Raw genomic sequence first — 21,126 nt, 5'->3', positions numbered from 1 at the left:
TGAGTACTTCCCAACACACAGCACTAATTAGATGTTCAACATAGACTTTGCAAATAGATAACTACCAAAAAAAAAAAAAAAAAAAAAAAAAAAAAAAAAGGAGGGAGATGCGTAGATGGATGGAAGGATGAAGACAAGGATGAATGTATGGAGAAGGAACTTCATTCATCAAACTCCAATGGCAGGTGCTATAATCAATTTATTCCTCTGCCCAGATCTCTCCAGCACATAGTCATCTGAAGTGTTCAGCACATATTAAGAAGCAGCCTGTTCAGCTGCATTTCAAAAGCATCACCCTCCCAAATCAGAGTCAATGTATATCACAGAGGGCACTGTCTTTTTCCAATTCACAACCACCTCCAAAGAGTAATGAGCAGCAGAGCTATTTTTTTTCAGGAGCTTTGGGGGCATTTGCATGGGAGTAAAAGAGTTATAGCACAAATATTAATCAGTGGTTACTGGATAAGTACTACCAAGGTGTACTGAGGAGGGATCCCAGGCTTTGGTTAGAAGAGACACAGATGACTAGAGAATGGGGACTGGAAGGAATCTTGTTCTATGCTAGAGTAAGCCTCTGGGCCACAAGTGCTACAGCAGTCTTCCTTTATCGACAGGGAATATGCTCTAAGACACTCAGTGGACATCTGAAACCACAGGTAGTAACAAACCCTATAAAGTTTTTTCTATACATACATACCTATGGTAAATTTATAAATTAGGCACAGTAAGTGATAAAAAGCAACAATTAATATTAAAATGAAAGAATTATAACAATATTCTCTAATAAAAGTTCTGTGAATATAGTTTCCCTATTTCTCTCTCTCTCTCTCTCTCTCTCTCTAAATATCTTATTGTACTGAACTCATCCTTCCTGTGATAATGTGAGATGACACAATGCTTACATAATGAGATGAACCAATGACATAGGCACTAGGAGGGACAGAGTGGCAGGGCATGAGATTTCATGATCTAATCACATACAATTTAAAACTTATGAATTGTTTATACCTGAAATGAGATGAACCAATGACATAGGCACTAGGAGGGACAGAGTGGCAGGGCATGAGATTTCATGATCTAATCACATACAATTTAAAACTTATGAATTGTTTATACCTGAAATTTTCCATTTAACATTTTTAGGCTATGGTTTACCATAGGTAACTGAAATCACTGAAATCAAAACCCTGGAGAAGGGGAACTGCTATATAAACCACTTGGACAGTGGGAGTTAGGCTGGAAGTCTAAAAGTTGGGATCAAGGAATATACAGATGAAGACAGGGAATTCAGAAATAAGAACCAGTGAAGCAGAAATAGTCATATTAGAAAATAGGCAGAGCTCCTTGATGAATCAGTATTCCCAGGGGCCTCACAAAAGGGCACAGGAAAATGGACAAGCTGATCTTGGATGGCCTTTATCATCTTACTGAGTCTTTGGAACCAGGAGAAATCCTTTCCCAGGACAACCAACGTGGCATGTCCCAGCAGTACCAGTGTGGTTTTCCCATTGAAAATGTCTATTTTGGGTAAACTCTGTAGAAGGGAGTTCATTCACTAGTGAGGACTCAGAATTGCCAAGTTGGCCCAAGTCCTAAATGTCAGGTCCCTTCTCTTTTCCCTGAATCCCTGTCTTATTCATTAGATCCCATCAATCTGTCCTTTTTATATCAAGAAATGTAAAAGAAGCATGAAAAATGGGAATTGCAGGGTAAACAGGAGACCCTGTAGCAAAAAAGTACCTCCCGATTTTGCCTGCTGAGTTGTCTTGGTGGTTTCCTGATGCTTCTGCTACCCACCAATCTCCTGACAGAGAAGCCAGTTGACTTTTGCAGTTTCCCAGAGTGGAAAACTACCAGCATCGGCTGCAGCAGGCCTGGCTGAAAGCTTCATCCATCTCAAGCTCCAGTAGGGCCTGGCCAGCAGTCTGAGGAGAAGCAGCTGCCACCAGTCCCCAGCTTCCCAAGAATTATTTTTCATACTATCCTGCCAAGGTTGAGAGACTGAAAGGGCTTCTTGTTTCATGATGTTTACCATCTCAATAGTAGCTGCAGGCCACAGGCTCTCTGTCAATGAGTATCCTATATACAGTTTCCAGGAAAACATAGCCTGAACATAGAGATCTGGCCCCTGGCCCTCTCTGAGCACACACAGCTGACTCGGGGGAAGGTACTGGGGTCATCTGGGGGCCCAAGCAAGTTGATGGCTTAACAGAGAATCTGCAATCACAAAACTTTAGATCCAGAAAGGGAACTTAAAATTCCAACCTCTCCAATGACTTTACATTAAATATCAGAACTTCTTAAGACCCAGAAAGGTGAACTGATTTGCTCAAGGACTCACAGATGACCACATAACCATCACTGAAATTCAGATTTCTTGATTTCTTGTTCCTCCTTCTTCAACCCCAAGCTACCATAATCAAGTTCTTCCAATTCCAGAAAAGAACAAAGTAGTCACCTGGTAGAAGCTATCTCCTGGGTCCTTGTTCCCTGCAATCTCCATATAACCAGTTACTTCAAATTGATTCACTGGGCAGATAAATACCTAATGGGATCCTGCAAGATCCAAGAAAGATTATTTAGTGTACAGGGCCATTATTTAGGTACAGTGGATCTATTTCACCCTATTTCAAGTTGAAATTCCTACTAGAAATAGTCCTTTAGAATTTCAATATTCCTGTAGGCCCAGAATACTTCCAGAAACAAACTATAGAGCTCCAGGAATAAAAGCCTCAACTGCAGTGGACTTCAAGGTACTGAGGTACAGATCAGAGAAGACATTTTTCTTCCTGGTGAAGTAGGTCAGTGAAGACACTACAGTAAAATAGTATGATCTTTTGACCAACAAGGAGGTAAGTCAAAGAGAAAGTGGGTAGCCATGGAGGTTATGAATTGAGAGGAAAAGTGGGAATGGTTTGGAATCATAACTCAGCTACTTCCAAATTATGGGATCCTGAGACTAAAGTTACCAAAACTCTGTGAATTTCAATGTCTTCTTTAATAATCCTGACAAGCAGAGTTGTAGAGATTTTATATAATATACACAAAAATCTTAAAGGTCTTTATGGGATGTAATAGGACTTAATAAATGATACCTAGAAGAAGGAGGAAAGGGGATAATTTATGTTAAATATTACATTCATTCTTTCTTAAGCAATTCAGAAATTTTCTAACCTTAGAAAAGTTACTCAAGTGTACTTTCAGTTGAATCATAATAATGGTACTTGTTTATAGGATGCTATAAGAAATATGAGTTAATATGTGTCAATAATTTAGAGCAGTAATGTTTAATAAAGATTAGGTATTATTAATTTTTTATTTATTCATACTATGATTCATGCTAATATAAGATTGGAGCCAGCTTCCTACACTGCATAAAGTAAGATGATCTAAGTAAATAAGTGGAGAAATATAAGTTAAGGAGAAAGAGAATAAGAAAAGCAAAATAATCTATAGCTAAGGTTAGTATCCAGAATATATATTATTTAGGCCTACACTCTTGGCTGGTGATAGGCTTTAAATTTGGCTCTGAGCTTCCTAGAAGTCAATTTTAAAAGTGAAACACAATTATTTAACATGATCACAGTGAAAACAAAGTAAAAGTTAATTTTTTACTTCTGTTGTTAGGTAGGTTAGAGTAGTTTGCTGTGCTCCCCCAAGAGTAACTGGAAAAACTAGATAAAATTTATAGATCATCTGCACTGTTGAAGCAATGGGAATGGAGAGACTAAGATCTCCGAGAAGGGAGGATGTCAGAGGAGTGAGAGAATTTCTGCGGTCATGCAGCCATTTGCCAATTTGGAGCAGGAGCAAGAGACTGATTCTGGGCATGGCACTTACTAGTAAAGGACAGAATCAGCAGGGCTTTTGAGGGAGAGCTGGGATTCATCAAGAACACAGCATTTTTCTCACTCAGCAAATGTGCTAAATGTTGGGGCTGTGTGGATCAGGAATGTAAAACCCTAAGGAAGAAACCCTCTGAAAATTTAAGCTGAGTTTTTGGTCTGATTACATAAAGAGTTAAAAACTTGCCAGGGTGAGAAAACACACAGGATTTTTTTAAAAACTCAGAGCCAAGAGCAAAGATGTTCTGCTCTGGCAAGAATGAGCAGATTCAACTGTTTCAACTGTTGGCCAATCTAGTTGGGTGCATATTCTTTTACAAAAGCCAAAAATCCAAGTACATTCTCCAAGAAAAGACCACCCCAGCTTCATAGGGAAGAGGGCCAAGCAAGTTTTTCACCTACAGGCTGGGTGTTTTAGTAGCTATAAATAAAGAATAATGTGCAAAAATAAACCCAAATATGTATAAATCCCTTAATCTTGGCATTTCAAGGGAGAAATCAGATTCAATCTTTCAGGTGCTGCAACACATATTCAAGAGTTAAGATCTAACAATAAAGTATACCTTTTATGTACAAGCATTATTAACTGAACAAATGTTTCATCCTTGTAAGAGAATTAAGGATTAGTTTTATTGAATCAAGAACACACCAGTAACCAAAGATATGCCATTCTATCATTATTAACCTTTTGGTATACTTACCTACCAATAATAGATTTTCTTATCTTTCTTATTAGCAAGCTCCTCAATGAGAAAATCTATCACTGAGACAGGGGCAAAGGACAGGTAGTCAGCCTAGATAGTATATGATCAGGTCAGAAAGATGAGAACTGATTATGAAAGGAAAGGAAATGGGTTGCTAACACCTCCATCTCTTCCCCAGGCTCAACTGGTAGCTAACACCTGGGTGAGGGGGAGGATCACACTTTCAAACACAAAGGATTACCCCTGGGGCTGCTCTTCCCTGCCTTTGGAAATTTAGGATAGAAAGAGGAGATGGAGATGGGGAGAGAAAGTCTGAAACCTAGAAGAGGGCAAGATACACCCACTTCCATAGGCACCCAGCTCTGGGCCCCTACTTCTCTCCAGAGAAGTCCGCTATCTTTGCTCTGTCTCTTTATTAAATAAAACTTGCTTTCCACATTTGCCTCAGCATTTCTCAGGTGTTTACTCTTCAATAACAGGGGAACAAGGAAACAATCCTGATTTCCAAGACCGGTATCATTATCAATGGGTGTGGTGTTGCACCCCTGTAACACTAGCAACTGAGGGATTAAGGAAAGAGGATTGCAAGTTTGAGATGAGCATGAGCAACTTAGTGAGACCCTGTCTCAAAATTAAAAAAAAAAAATTCAAAAGGCTAGGTATATAGCTCAGAGGCAGAGCACCCCTGGGGTTCAATTCCAAGTACCACCAAAAACAAAACAAAACAAAACAAGACACCTTAAATGTTATCTAACCTATTAAAAGTCACCAAATAAATTAAAAATATAGTTTTCCCAAGGTGTATTTACTTGCTCTCAACAGCCAGTGCTCCTCCCATGCCAGGATGAATCATTTCTTAAGTTAGCAATGCTAAGTTAACATAGAAGGTTTGCTTCATTGTTAGTACCTTTATCACAAGTTACAACATTTGGAAGATGAAATCTGAATTCCTATCTTGACATGCCAAGAAAAAGATATATACATAAAATATAAGCACTTTTTATTTTATTTATAACCATCAAAATATATTGTCTCTAGACTAAAGCAGGGAGAACTTAGGCATTTAGGACTAGGCACAGAGACCTCACTCTTCCCTGCAACCAGAGTTGCTCTTCCCCTGCAAGGAGATGGGCTCTTCCAGGCCTCAGACATCAGAAGGTTGGACTCCGGTGCTGCACGTTGGTAGTTATAGTTCAGGGACCTCAAGCTCATCACTCTCCTGATATTACTGATTTCACTTAGTACTCCTATTATTTAAAGGGATGACATTCCTATGACTTCTTTTTCAGCTTCCCAGGATCAAGTCTCACACAGCATAATTTTTTTTCCTCTTCCTTTTACTTTTCTTCCTCCTTCTCCTCTTCTTCTTGCAGAAAAAGCCAGAGAAGCCTAGAGTTCCTGGACTTCTTTGGCTCCCCTCCCTCTTCTCATTCCTCAAAAAAATTTACCAATCACCTATATAAACCAGGCCCTGCGATAGGTAGCTGTCATGAGTACATAACAGATCATCACCACAGCAAATAAGATAGAAACCAAGGTCATAAATATCTCTGAATCAGAGATGAAGAAAAGTTGCATATTTTTAACAACTCATCACCTTACACTTAAGCATAAAAAAACTTAAAAGATTTTTACTATCTTAATTGAGTTTTACTTTACTATATATGTATCCAAACCAACAAATATTCTGGGAGACCTCTCTTGCTACATGCATGCTCTTCTGAGACCTGCTAGCTAAAACCAAAGAGTTAAGTCAACAATCACACTATTGTCCCAAGGGGTATGGGGAACCACTGTAATGGATATTCTCAGCCTGAACTCAGGACCCTACATCCCCTTGGAGTTAGGATGGCCAGAGTCCAGGGCTGTTAGAAGTCATTCCCCACAGGCAACTGGAATCTCTCTTGTAGACCACAGGGGACCATAATGATTAGCAGTAACTCTTCTTTTCTTCTCTTTCCTCCCCCCATCATCTGTTTGTTAGAAACTATTGTTTTGCCGTGTTTGGGTTATTTCGATGTCCCGCTTTTCCCAAAGTAACAAATTGCAACTCAATATTTGCATATAACTTTTCAAAACCCTTTCACATACATTTGTCACATTCACCATTGTCTCATTTGCAACACCACTCTCCCCCATGGTAATCCTGCAAAGTACAGGAAGTAGAGCTATTATTTCCATTTTGTGCTGTGGATTGGATTTGGTGTATCCCTGATGGATCCGTGTGTTGGGAGTTTGGTGTCCAGTATATGAATAGGGAAACTGATGGAATCTTTAAGAGGTGGAGCCTAGCAGGAGGGCCACAGGTCATTGAGAACACTGCCCTGAGAAAAGAAGCCAAGTAATTCTCATAGACCCCATAGAAGTTGGTTGTTATAAAAGCCTGAACCAAGCCCACCCAGCTCTCTGGTGCCTGGTCACTTGCTCCCCACATGCTTCTACATTAACACCCACCATAACACAGCTGAGAGGGCCCCTCATTAGAGTTGAACCATGGCAGCCTCCATGCCCTTGAACCTCCATGACTGTGGGTAAAACAAATCTCTTTTTCACGAAGTTAGCCTATCTCAGGTATTTCACTATAATAGCAAATAGCTGATTAATATAGTAAGGTTCAGAGATTTACCTAAAATCATAAAGCTAGGTAGGACAGAGCTGAAACTAGAATCTCAAACTATTGATTTCTATTATCCTGGTCTGTTCACAATACCATCTGTCATCACACCCTGCTATCAGCACACAGTGTCCACACTGTCCATAGTGTGACTCCAATGGTTGAGAAGAACCATCAAGTGAGGAAACAATGTGGATGGAGGGCCCATGGAAATTTATTGCTATCTAAACCTAGTTCTGGTTCCAGGATACATTGAAATATAAAAACAACAAAGAAATAATGTATTCTGGGGAGGAGGACATGACATAGCATTTGTTATCACTGAGTGTAGACAAGACCTTTGCTCATAAGTATTTGGCACATGCTGAGAATTCCAAATTAGGAGGCTCCTATTTTGGTGCACCCCTAACCCCACCACCTTTGCTCTCATGATCCCTCATTGACAATCATCCTTGTCCTTGTTTATTTTTATTTTTTCCATTTGTGCCATGAGCCTTTTTCTTAAACTCAAATGCTTTCCTTACTCTTTTTGCCTGCCCTAGCAAATTATTTATCAACTCTTACTCACTGTCTTACCTAGTATTTCAACTAGCAGGAAATTTTACCTATTTGGGGTAGCACATAAACATAAATATACTGTATCTTTGATCCTACAGTATTCAAGGTCCTAGAGTTCTTTCAGCTATTAGAAAACGTTACTGGTAAGCAGAATATGAACAGCAGTGAAGCATGGTCCTAAATGCTTCAGTGCTTGGTCTCCATGGTAAAACCGACACTGGCTCCTATAAGTTTCTGCTAACATTGTTGTTCCTCTTGTAGACTATTGGCCTTTCCACATGGAAGGCCTGAGCTCAGAATAAGCCTCAGAGTATTAAATGCCAAGGCACAAGCAAAGTTTTAAAGTATAAACAGGGAATTCAGCTAGCTACTTTGATGGGAAAGATGTGTTCATTCAACAAATGCACTGCAATCCTTTCATCCTAAAGTTGTAAGACACAAGTATGAAAAATCTGCTCTGGAGGATAAGAATAGAGTTTTAAAGTATAGTGTAAATAATTAATTTGGAATATATAAGACTGTAGAATAGGAGAAAGACTATTGAAATTAGTATCATCAAAACACAATATAAATTAAGAAAAGAAACAGAAGAATCAGTGTTTATTAATCACACTCATGTGTTTAATGCTATATTAGGTACTTCATATATATTCTCTTAGTCTTCATAACAACCTTTAAGGTGATTAGTGATAGATGATAATGGCAGACGGAGGTTCAGAAAAGCTAAAGATTGTCCAAGCTCACCCATTTAGTAGGTGGCAGAGGTTAGATCCAAAGTTAGGTCTGGTAATATTGTTTCTACACGTTTCTTCCCTTATTTTATCTCTATGAATCTCACTTTTCCTCCATTTGTAGAAGATTAGATTAAATCAAATCCAATCATTCTAAGCTTTTTCTGGAGCTGATCACAGGAATTCTTTGAATATTCAATAATATAGAACTTCAGAAAATTGACTTTTGCCTCCAAAATGTTAAATTTGGGATACAATTTCAGGGAATTCACAGGCCCTAATACCCATGCACAGCTGATTCATGACTCTGAGGTTCCTCTTCACTGACATTCTGTGAGTCTCAACATACACAGGAGTCAGTACAGCATAGAGGTCAAGAGCTGGAGCTGGATGAATCCCAGTTCTGTCACTTTGCTTCATTCTTTAACCTTGAGTGAGTTATCTAATGTTCATGGGACTCAATTCCTCCTCATTCCTCCTCTATAAAACTGGAATAATAATATTACCTATTCACAAGATTATTATGAAGATTTAAATTTATTGAATCCTTTACAATGGCACCAGGAATATATTCAATGTGCATTGAATATCAGTTGGTGCTTTTCCTTTAAGTTTTGCATTCTCTTTTTCCCTCTTTGGCATAGTTAAGGGATCTCAAGAAGCAGTTGAGTTTCTGTTTTCCCCAGAGAAAGATCCTCTTACTAGCAAGAAGAACACCAGAGGGCCATCCTCAGGTCAGACTCCACAAACAAACATGCAAACCAAGAAGAGCCTATCTGAGCAGCATCTAGCATTGCTCACTTAAGAGACATTGAACCACAGATAATTGAACACTGCCTTCTTATCTACCAGGGCCCTGCTGAAAACAACACACACACACACACACAAACACACACACACACAAACACACACACACACCCCTCAGGCCTGGTTTCAGAAACCCGAAAACCAGTTCCACATTCTTATTAACAAATGAAGCCATTTAAGGCTTCAGCACATCTCTGGGGACATAAATTTATGCCAACCCAGAGAAGCAAGAATGATTTCCCAATTTGGAAATGTGTGGAGTTTAAATAACATGTATCAGAACCGATGGACGACAGGTTAGGGAATTATAAGAGTCAAACTGGTGCCGAAGGGCACCAGAACATCCCAGTGCTTTGCTTTCTTTGCAAGGGTGAGTTTGTTCCCGAAGGATTTCTAGCTTCAATGTTCCTGAGCACAATAATAAGATGAAGGTTTCTGGTATGACTTTTATATACTTCCTGTTAGACTTACTCTATTTTTTAAGATTGAGGTTGTTCCTCAATCTTAATACCTGTCACCTCTAATAATGAAACATTGGAAGTTGCAGAAAGGAAACCATGAGGCTACACTGATGTACAGGATTTTTAGAGAAAGTTCATTTATTTATTCATCTGAAATTTTCTTTCCTTGTTGAGTCTCTGTCTGGTTTAGGTATCAGTGTGATATTGGCTTCATAGAATGAGTTTGGGAGGGTTCCCTCCTCTTCTATGTCATGGAATACTTTGAGAACTATTGGAATGAGCTCTTCTTTAAAGGTTTTGTAGAACTCGGCTGAGAACCCATCTGGTCCCGGACTTTTCTTTGTTGGTAGGCTTTTGATGACTTCTCTATTTCAGTACTTGAAATTGGTCTATTTAAATTGTGTATGTCCTCCTCGTTCAGTTTAGGCAATTCATATGTCTCTAGAAACCTGTTGATGTCTTCAAAATTTTCTATTTGTTGGAGTATAGATTTTCAAAATAACTTCTAATTATGTTTTGTATTTCAATCCTATCTGTTGTGATATTTCCTTGTTCATTCCGAATTTCAGTGATTTGGGTTTTCTCTCGTCTTCTCTTTGTTAGTGTGGCTAAAGGTTTATCAATTTTGTTTATTTTTTCGAAGAACAACTATTTATTTTGTCAAGTTTTTGTATTGTTTCTTTTGTTTCAATTTCATTGATTTCAGCTCTGAGTTTAACTATTTCCTGTCTTCTACTACTTTTGGTGCTGTTCTGTTCTTCTTTTTCTAGGGCTTTGAGCTGTAGTGTTAGGTCGTTTATTTGTTGAGGTTTTTACTTCTTTTATTAAAATGCACCTCCATGAAATAAATTTCCCTCTAAGTACTGCTTTTCATAGTGTCCCCAGAGATTTTGATATGATGTTTCTTTGTTCTCATTTACCTCTAAGATTTTTTAAATTTTCCTTCCTAATATGTTCTGTTATCCATTCATCATATAATAGCATATTGTTTAATCTCCAGATGTTAGAATAGTTTCTGTGTTTTACTCTTTCATTTATTTCTAACTTCAATCCATTATGATCTGTTAGCCAATACATGGTAGTGTCTCTATCTTCTTGTATTTGCTAACATTAGCTTTATGGCATAATATATGGTCTATTTTAGAGAAGGATCCATGTGCTGCTGAGAAGAAAGTATATTCGCTCTTGGTTGGATGGTATATTCTATAATGTCTGTTAAGTCTAAATTATTGATTGTGTTATTGAGATCTATGGTTTCTTTGTTCAATTTTTGTCTGGAAGATCTGTCCAGTGGTGAAAGAGGTGTGTTAAAATCACCTAGTATTATTGTGTATGGTCTATTTGGTTTCTGAAATTGAGAAGGATTTGTTTGACATACATGGATGAGCCACTGTTTGGGGCATAGATGTTTATGATTGCTATATCTTGCTGATTTATAGCTTCCTTTAAGCAGTATGAAATGACCTTTTTTATCCCTACTGACTAACTTTGGCTTGAAGTCCACATTGTCTGAAATGAGGATGGATACTCCAGCTTTTTTGCTGAGTCCATGTGCATGGTATGTTTTTCCCCATCCTTCACCTTTAGTCTATGGGTATCCTTTTTCTATGAGGTGAGTCTCTTGTAGGCAACATATTGTTGGATCTTTCTTTTTAATCCAATCCGCCAGTCTATGCCTTTTGATTGATGAATTCAGGCCATTAACGTTCAGGGTTATTATTGAGGTATGATTTGGTTTCCCGGTCATTTGGTTCATTTTTTAAATTTTATTTTATTTATTTGTTTGACACGACTTGGTTCCTCCTTTATTTGACAATCCCTTTAGCATAATTCCTCCCTTTGCTGATCTGCTTCTTTGTTTTTCATCTCTTCCTCATGGAATATTTTGCTGAGAATGTTCTGTAATGCTGGCTTTCTTTTTGTAAATTCTTTTAGCTTTTGTTTATCATGGAAGGATTTTATTTCATCGTCAAATTTGAAGGTAAGTTTTGCTGGGTATAAGATTCTTGGTTGACATCCATTTTCTTCAGGGCTTGAAAAATGTTTGTTCCAGGCCCTTCTAGCTTTTTAGGGTCTGGATTGAAAAATCTGCTGATATCCATATTGGTTTCCCCTGTATGTAATTTGGTTCTTTTCTCTCACAGCCTTTAAAATTCTGTCTTTTATTTGTATGTTAGGTATTTTCATTATAATGTGCCTGGTGTGGGTCTGTTGTATTTTTGGTATTTGGAGTCCTATAAGCCTCTTGAACTTGATTTTCCATTTCATTCTTCAGATTTGGGAAATTTTCTGATATTATTTCATTGAATCAGATTTGTTCATTCCTTTGGTTTGTTTCTCTAAGCCTTCCTCAATCCCAATAATTCTTAAATTTGGCCTTTTCATGATATCCCATAATTCTTGTAGATTCTGTTCATGATATTCTTACCATCTTCTCTGTTTGTTCAACTTTGTTTTCAAGGTTGAAATATTTTGTCTTCATGTTGAGGTTCTGTCTTCCAGGTGTTCTATCCTACTGGATATGCTTTCTGTGGAGTCTTAATTTGGTTTATTGTTCCTTCATGTCAAGGATTTCTGTTTGGTTTTTTTTTTCATTATCTCTAACTCTTTATTGAAATGATCTTTTGCTTCCTGTATTTGCTCTTTTAACTGTCGATTGGTGGATCATTCAATGCCTGCATTGCCTCTTTCATCTCATCATTTAGTGCATGCATTTGCTCTTTCATCTCATTGTTTGCTTCCTTGATCATTTAATTATGTACATTCTGAACTCCTTTTCTGTCATTTCTTCTGCCATGCTGTCATTGGGTTTTACTGATGTAACATCCAGATTTGTTGCAGCATTTTCTTCCTTGTTTTCCTCATATTGTTTCAGGTATCAGTGGACCGCTGAGATATTGTAGTTTCCTCTATTGACTTACATGTCCCTGAAGATTTCTATATATTATCCCCTCTTAGCCTTCAGTAGGCTGAAGTCTGGAGGAAGTTGATAATGCGGTGCTTCCACAAGGAAGCTGCCTCTCTAGGAGTGGTGGCCTTCGGTGGGGTATATTCCCTGCTAGTGGGCAGAGGTGCCTCCACTTGTTGACCAAGGTCATCCAAAGGGGAACTAGACTGCAGGCTGAGGCAAGGCCTGTTTGGGCCTGTGTCTCTGGTTTTTACCGTCCTTGTGGGGGAAACCTACCCGGCAGGGAAGTCTCACCCGGTGGGGAGGTCTCGCTGGTCAGTTCCTCCTAGAGGTTCCCTCAATTTACAGGTACCGCCTGGGCTGGGCTGCCTTCCTCTGCAAAGTTCCAGGGGCCCGGCCCTACCTTCTGGTCCTGGGAGCCTCACCCTTCGCAGATGAATCTCCTTAGGCTGCCCTTCCTCAGAGAATCTGCCCGCAGTCCTGGAACCTTCGCTGCGCCCCTAAGCGTGCCTCTGTGGGGCTCTTCCACCAAGTAAGCCTCCTAGATCCTGGGACCCTGCTCTGCACCTAATCGCCTGGCTATTCGGCCCCTCCTCTGAGCCGCCACCTGGGGCCCCGTACAATCATTCTGAGTCCCAGAGACCCGCCCACACACCTCTTCCTCCAGACAGCCACCCAATATTCCGGTGCGGTCACTAGGAGTCCAAGCAACTCACTGCATGCCTCCTCCCACCAACCACCTGTAGCCCTGGGCAATCAATCACTCCGAGTCGAAATGACCCTCCCCGTTCCTCCTCCTCCTCCAGGTAACCCCCGGGGTGTTCAGGAGCGGTCACTCTGAGTGTCTGAATCCACGTGACCCGCTGCACGCGGTCCCTGGGCAACCGCCCGGAGCTCTGGTGCGGCCACTCGAGACCAAGCGACCCACCGCACTTCTCCTCCAGGCAGCCCCCCTGTGTTCAGGAGCGGTCGCTTTAAGTCCAAACAACTCACCACTCGCCTTCTCCTCTGAGCAGCCGCCTGGAGCTCTAATGCAGTCACTACGAGTCCAAACGACCCGCCGAGCTCCTCCTCCTCCTCCTCCTACTCCTCCGGGCAGTCCCCGGTGTTCAGAAGTGGTCTGAGTCCAACAGCTCGCCGCGCCGCTTCTCCTCTGGCAACCGCCTGCAGCTCCAGTACAGTCACTCCGAATCCAAGCGGACCACACTGCTCCTCCTCCTCTCAGGGCAGGCCCCGGTGTTCTGAGTCCACAACAGCTCTCCTCGCCGCTCCTCCCCCGGGCAGCCACCGGAGCCCCAGTGGTTGCTCCGAGTCCCAGCGCTGTGCTGAGCGGCCTCCTCTACGACGCTCCCAGTTGTCCGAGTCACTGCTCCAGCGGCGGGTGAGGGCGTCTCGCCGGCAGGCTCTATTTCACAAAGTTCCTTGCGTGTCGGGACTACCGCCCCATCCGGGACGCCTCCCCAATTGGGGAGAGGTCACCCGGCTGCTTTGAGTTGGTCCCAAGTCTCTCAATATCTCTCTCTTTTGAATCCTGAGTCTGGAGCAACATGAAATGCAGCACCCTCTAGGCCATCATCTTGAAACCTCCTTTTGTCACTTTTTCCATCATTTATTTATTCAAATCATTCCCCCAAGGGGCCTGGTGGTATGATAGTAATGAACCTGGGACTGGAAGACAAGGTAGCCTGGGTTCTTGCCCCCACATTACCATTAGATAATTGTGCATCATGGACAAATCACTCATGTGCTTTGACCTTCCATTTTTCCCATCTGTAAAATGACAGAGAAAAATTTACATGTCTCTAAGGTTCATTCCAATATAAGTGGTCTAGGGTTCTAGTTGCCCATATGCTAAAAACTCACTGGAGTGGGGGATTGATGATAGAAAGAACAAAAAGCACAGTGGTGAACATGTTTTGATATGGAATTTGTCACCAGGAAAACAGCTCCGCCTCGGTTCTCACACCCTAAATATCTTTACCACTTTTCAGTTTAGAAACATTTTGAACACAGAGTATATGGGTGAGGGACAGGACTCCCACCCCAAACTCTGACTGGTAGCAAGTTGCCTGCTTCCAGGGGAGGGGAAAATGTGGTGTGAAATCGGCATCCCAGTACTACCCTGCTCTGGCTCTGTGCCATGGATCCCAAATGTAAATGTCTGGTTTCCCTATTGGGAAGAAAAGGTGTTTCTTTCCCAAGCACAAGTAGTTGTCACAAGTTAGGAGAGGAAGCCAATTATCTCTGTGCTCTTTACACAAAGCTCGCTCTCTACTTGGCTGGCTGGGTTTCATGCAATTTCAGCGCTTTTGGACTTGATTTTTAGGATAATCAAGTACTTCTATTCATTCTTCTGCCTAGAACATAAGGAGCAGGGGTCCTTTTAGCCATTGATACTCCCTGGAGGTTTTATACTTCCTGGAGGAGGAAGTCCTTGGTAGCTAGACAAATAACTTCTAATAGCACAGTATATTCTTGTACCTGATTGTTGAGACTAAAGGACTTTCCTTTCCTCTAGATTAAATTATGCCCTGGAGTTGGGTGGCTTCTAGCACTATGAAGTTCCTAAAGGTTATGGGACAAGGTTTCTGTACCCAGTCTGTCTTTAGGAGGCATCTTAGTGCGTAAACTAAAAATATTTATCAGTAATCTCCTATGTGCTTAACCTCAAGGGTAAGATTCTCCTGAAGTTCCAACTCTAGATCCTGGGAAGTAACAGAAGAAGGTTGGGGATAAGTGGCCCTTCTTACAAATAACAGCCATGCAAGTTGGGGCCTAGTCTTCTGAGCTGAAGCCCATCAAATCTTCCATTATGGGCAGGAAAGTTCCCACACCATAAATCATAGTGATTTTGTGATACAAAAAGTCTCATAAAGTACCTAACCCAAATTCATTTCACTATAGGTGAAAAGATTAAGGAAGTATGAGGAGACATATGACTTGCTCAGTGTCACACATGCCAGAATTATAATTAGAGTTGTTACCCAAAATAAATAAGCCAAATATATTTTTTCTAAGTGAACTTCAAATCATTCATCATATCTTCTATTTGAAGAAATAGTTTTAGAAATTGTTGGTATACTTGTTTGATATAGACGTTAGTAGATAAAAAATACTCTGAATTATGATTCTGACTTAAGAAACTGCCTCCAATCATTCCCAACTTCCCTCATTGGATTGACAATTTATTAGGTTTAAATTCCTGATGCTCTGCTGAAGCTGCAGGATAACTGACACACTGTTCACTGAACTGTGTAAACATATCTGCATGTCAGAATTTACCATGTAGAATGTCCATAGCCTATGCTGCAGCCCCAGGAAATGCCACTAGCACTGCTTGCCTCATAAACAGCTTTCCAAAGCTCAGATGCTTTAAAGCAGTGAGCCAAAAGCTCCACTGCCTTTGTGCCTTGATTGGTTGTCTTTATCACACAACCACTTCTCTGCAGCCTCTGTGGGATGACATCTGTATGAAACTTACCATCCCAAATAAAAGAGAAGCACTCTAAATATTAATAAGACTTGTCACTCTCATGGTGTCTGCTGATTTTTCTAGATCTATATTTTGATATAGTTAATGTCTTTACTTCCAAAAAAGTCAGGCTATTCTCCAATTCCGTCCATTTCTGTGCAAATGCCATAAAATTATTCTCCTTTATGGCTGAATAATATTCCATTGTGTATATATACCACAGTTTCTTTATCCATTCATCTGTTGAAGGGCATCTAGGTTGGTTCTACAATCTAGCTATTGTGAATAAATGCAGTCTGTAAAAAAAAATAAAAAGTAAAAACAAAAATTCATGTTAATACTGAAAGTCCATTGACCAAAATTCATTATGAAATCTTCAACAATGAGCTTAAACTAATAAGATTTTTTTAATATTATCTACTGGATTTAATGTTTAGTGCAGTTACAAATTGTCACCCATATTTCGTATTTGATAATAAATTAAAATTTATTTAATATTTTAAGGACTGACTGGCTATATAGTAGATTTGTTGATAACTCTGGTCTCCTGATTTACGCTCCATCTGTTTACCGTGTGGCCAACCTGTGGGAAAAATCTAACTGGCCAAAAATTTATTCAATCTTTCAATCTTCAATTATCTTTCAGTACTTTTTATCTTTCAGTAGACACCAGCAAGAATTCCTGAGAAGTCAACCTTAAAACAATCCATCTATTATATACCTACTCTATATTCAGTAGTGTGAAAAGCATACAACTCCATGAGCCCCAAGCTTCATTACCCTTTAACACATGCCTCAAATTCTTCTCTGACTTAATCTAGTAAAATAGAAAAAAGTGGCTGAAATCAGTTTTTCAATATGTTCCATGTTTCCATAAAGACCTTGGTAAATGGGCTGGGGAGATAGCTCAGTTGGTAAAGTGCTTGCCTTGCAAGCACGGGGCACTGGGTTCAATCCCCAGCACTGCAAAAGATCTTGGTAAATCAAGACCTCTATTTCTTTTTTCCCTAGCAGAAAGAGCAAACAGAAATACCTGACACAAGAAATGGTTGGGAGGGAATTAAGATGACTGTTCTCTGTCTTGAAACAGCCCATTTTCTGCTCCAAGACTAGAGCATGTATTCTAATACAGAAGACTGGTTCCCTTGGCTTATTCATTTAAATGCTTCATGGCATACCAGTCTCCATGAGCATGCCTAGCACCAAAACATCCTACATTCTATGCTCTCATAACTCTCTTCCTTGGAACTCAGAGCAGGGTTAATATAATAGGAGGCAACCAAATCTCAAAAAATGGGTGAGCAGAATTCAGAGCCAAAAAAAAAAAAAAAGAAAAGAATGGTGTCCAACTTCAGATTTTGGATACACCAACTGGATTTATTTCAAGGAACAAGATTTATTCAACCAATAATTCTCTGATTTTAAAGATTTTTAAAATCATATTTCTTATTGAGTGCGTAAAGAATACCCCATGTAAATTCTATGCTCATGGATTTCTGTGAGGAGAGGAAAGCATGCTATGCAAGGGACAAAATGAAAGTCCCCTCAAGAATTTAAATACAGCTACACCAAACGTGTGAGCTTTATATAATATTGTGGGATGGTAAATTGGTTAAAACATTTTGGAAAACTCTTTGGCATTGTGTAAGGTAGTATAGCACATGCTACATATGACCCAGAAATTTCACTTCTAGATAAAACCCCAGAAAATTGAGTGTATGTCTCATCACAAATTCTACATGAATAATGTTAGAAGCTTTGTTCATAATGGGCCTAAATTATAAACTATCCAAATTCCCATCTACAGTAGATTGACTAAATGAAGTATTCAAACAAAGAAATATTATACAATGATGAGGATGAGCAGTTCAACGACAGCATGCAAAAATAGGGTGAATATAGTAAACAAAATGTTTAGTAAAAGAAGATGGTATATTTTTGCATTATATGGTTCCATTTACATAAAGCACAAAATAGGTAAAACTAATCTATGTTGCTAGAAAGCAAGATAAGGTTAATCTTCAGGTCAGGATTGAGGGGAGAAAAGACTGGAAGAGGGCTTTGAAGTTGCTAATAAAGTTCTGTTTCTTGATCTGGGTACTATTTAGCTGAGTGTGTTTGGTGTGTGAAACTTATCCAATTGAACACTTAAGCTACATATACTTTTCCATTTATATTTGTGGAAGAATGACTCTCATTCTTCACCCATCCCAGTGACCAGTCCTTTTACTAAACACATATTTTGTGCTCTCCCATGACTCTGGGGATGACCATGTGACTTATTTGGCCAATGAGGTCTCAACAAAAGTGCTTAAGCCATAGCTTGAAAAAATTCTTGCACATTCTGCTTGTTATTTGCTGAGCAATTCCATGAAAACATCTAAGCTAGGGTGCTGCCAGGATGAAGCAAAATTTCAGCCAAGTTGCCTCCAGTCATTAGAGCTAAAGCCATCCTAAATGAGCCAATCAGTCAAATGGCTGCTAGGTGTGCATGTGAACATGAACAAGCACAGAACATTCCAACCAAGCCCAGCATAAACAATCAAACAAGTTCATGAGCAAAATAAGTGCTTGTTTTAAGACACTGAACTATAGCTAGGTTGCTAAATCGCACTATTGTATAGTAGACATATGATACAAAAATATACTTCAAGTCAAAGTTTTAAAATATGTGTACTACATAACAAACACAAATGAATTTTATCTTAAAAGATTCCTCATACATATCTATTTTGAGGATGATCACATCCTATAAGAAAAGGAGCCTGCCTGAGATCCCATAGGACCAGCATAACAGGATATCTAAGTAAAATCTAAGCCAGAGACAGACAGAAACAACAGATAAGCCAATTTGCACAAGTTCCCCAGGGCATCTAAAAATTCACTTCTTCTGTTTTTCCTAGAAGATGCAGAAGCATATGGTTACCTTTTCAACCTCCCATTTTTCAGAAATGCACTTACTACACCCTACTGTATATATCAAAACTGTCTCAGCATTCAAAATGTTATATTATGGAAAGATAAAGTGTATTATTTTCTGTCCTTATTTGTCCATGTTTCATCAGGGAAATAAATACAATAACCCTTTTGACTCCCTTGATAGGGCTTTTCCCAAGATGAACATTAACGGGCTTGACCATTCAACTGGAATTCCAGCATATAGCTGGGCAGTGGCTATGTTACCTGGATTAACCTGAGCTTTTGCAGAACTCAAGATAGGCAGCAGCAGGAACAGCACCAAAGGCATTCTGGGAACCAGGATCATCTCAGAAGGTGGTGTTGGTACTGCAGCAAAGAAACAGAAAGAGAAGGAAAAGGAGAAAAATGAGTGAACATAATTATCACAGCTAATTTTGTGATTTTGCAATGTCTATTTCTATATCTAGAACTTCAAATTACAGACTTGGGAGTTGAATGGTACATTCAGTAATTACTTAATATAAGAATTTTCAAACTCGTATGATAATACACTTAGGGAGTTAAAATTGGCAAAGCTCTGGTCAAGTGACAACATTTTACTAAGTGCTAAAAATAAAATAAAACATATCCAGTGTCAAGTGATGTTTTCATAATTTCAATGTTGATTCCAATATTAAACAAAGAAAAAGCATTAAATAATTCTCATGTGTTTTCCTTTCAAAATGTGTAAGATCTGTATTTATCCTGATTCATTAGTTCTGAAATGTTAACTGGGACTATATTTTTCTAGTTTCCTCAGAATGATCATGTAATAGTGGATTAGATATGGAGATATCAGTCAAACAGGTTTAAAGAGATACAGATAGTTACATATGAAAATATTTATAGAGTTAATGTACATATATATATTCCTTGCTCTATTAGCTGAGAGGAGCTAAAGTAAACACCATTCTAGTAATGAGCATCCAGGAACAACAAGCAAATCTAATGCTCAAATCTTGGTTTCTGATACCATTATCCAATAAAAAGAACCAGTGTTCCCTGGAAAAATGGCTACTGCTAGAACTTGGACAGGGATTACACAAGATGAACATGGAATATCTTTTAATGCCAGAAATTAAGAGAGTGTACACACACACACACACACACACACACACACACAAATGATGGAGGTATTTCAAAGAGACACAGAAGCCAAATGAAAGATTTCCCAATAGCTAAAGTTGGAATAATTGAGCAACAAAATAAAATAATATTGAATTATAACCCAAAGGATAAAATAAGTATCCATGAGTTCAGGGTGATGTAAATGAATGATTAAATAAACAAATGTGGAAGAATAGACCATTTCCCATGCAAAAGAATTCCAAATAATTTATATAGCTAATCTACTTTTAAGGAGGTAGAGCATAGCTGCCTTTTCCCCTTTGGGTGTAAGATGCAGATAGTAACTTTCTTCTAAAGCGTGCAAGGTGGGAAAAAAGAATAACTTTTCAGTGGATAAATCTAACAAACATACTTCAAGCTAGGTATTCAGAGTTAATATCAACTCTGAATATATGATATATGATATATGATGTCATATTGATAATATGTATTCTTAATACAAGGTGAAAAGAATGGCACTTTACTCTCTGTTCTTCCTCCCTAAAGACCATTACAAGAGTCTGTGCATGAGAAAAACATCAGACAAATTCCAAATGAGGGACATTCTACAAAATTCCTGATAAGTAATCCTTAAAACTGCCAAGGTCATCAAAAGCAAGAAAGTCTGAGAAACTTACAGCTAAGGGAGCCTAAGGAGACAAGATGATTAAATATAATGTAATGCAGTATGTGATATCCTGGATGGAATCCCAGAACAGAAAAAAAGACATTAGGAAAAATGAGGAATCAGAATAAGTTATGAACCTTAGTTAACAATAATGTATCAACATCAAGTCACTCATTTTGACAAATGTACAATACTACTGTAAGATGTTAATGACAGGGAAAGCTGAATGTGGGGTATGCAGGAATTCTGTGTACTATCTTTACAATGATTCTATAAATATATAACTGTTCTGGAATAGAAGATTTATTTTTTAAAAAAATTCTCCCCTAAATA

At 39.0% G+C, this 21,126-nt stretch overlaps 1 protein-coding gene across 1 annotated transcript in view; it reads right to left on the bottom strand.

The window, feature by feature from the left end:
• DDR2 (discoidin domain receptor tyrosine kinase 2) overlaps positions 1 to 21,126 on the bottom strand; it is a 164,693-nt gene that overhangs the window by 45,951 nt on the left and 97,616 nt on the right. Inside the window, 1 exon segment of the mRNA XM_079136522.1 lies at positions 19,284 to 19,385. Within this exon segment, the coding sequence (XP_078992648.1) occupies positions 19,284 to 19,385 (102 nt within the window).

Source organism: Sciurus vulgaris, assembly GCF_902686455.1.
Source record: "Sciurus vulgaris genome assembly, chromosome: 1".
Classification (NCBI taxonomy): domain Eukaryota; kingdom Metazoa; phylum Chordata; class Mammalia; order Rodentia; family Sciuridae; genus Sciurus; species Sciurus vulgaris.
This window is presented reverse-complemented; position numbering and strand designations above follow the sequence as displayed.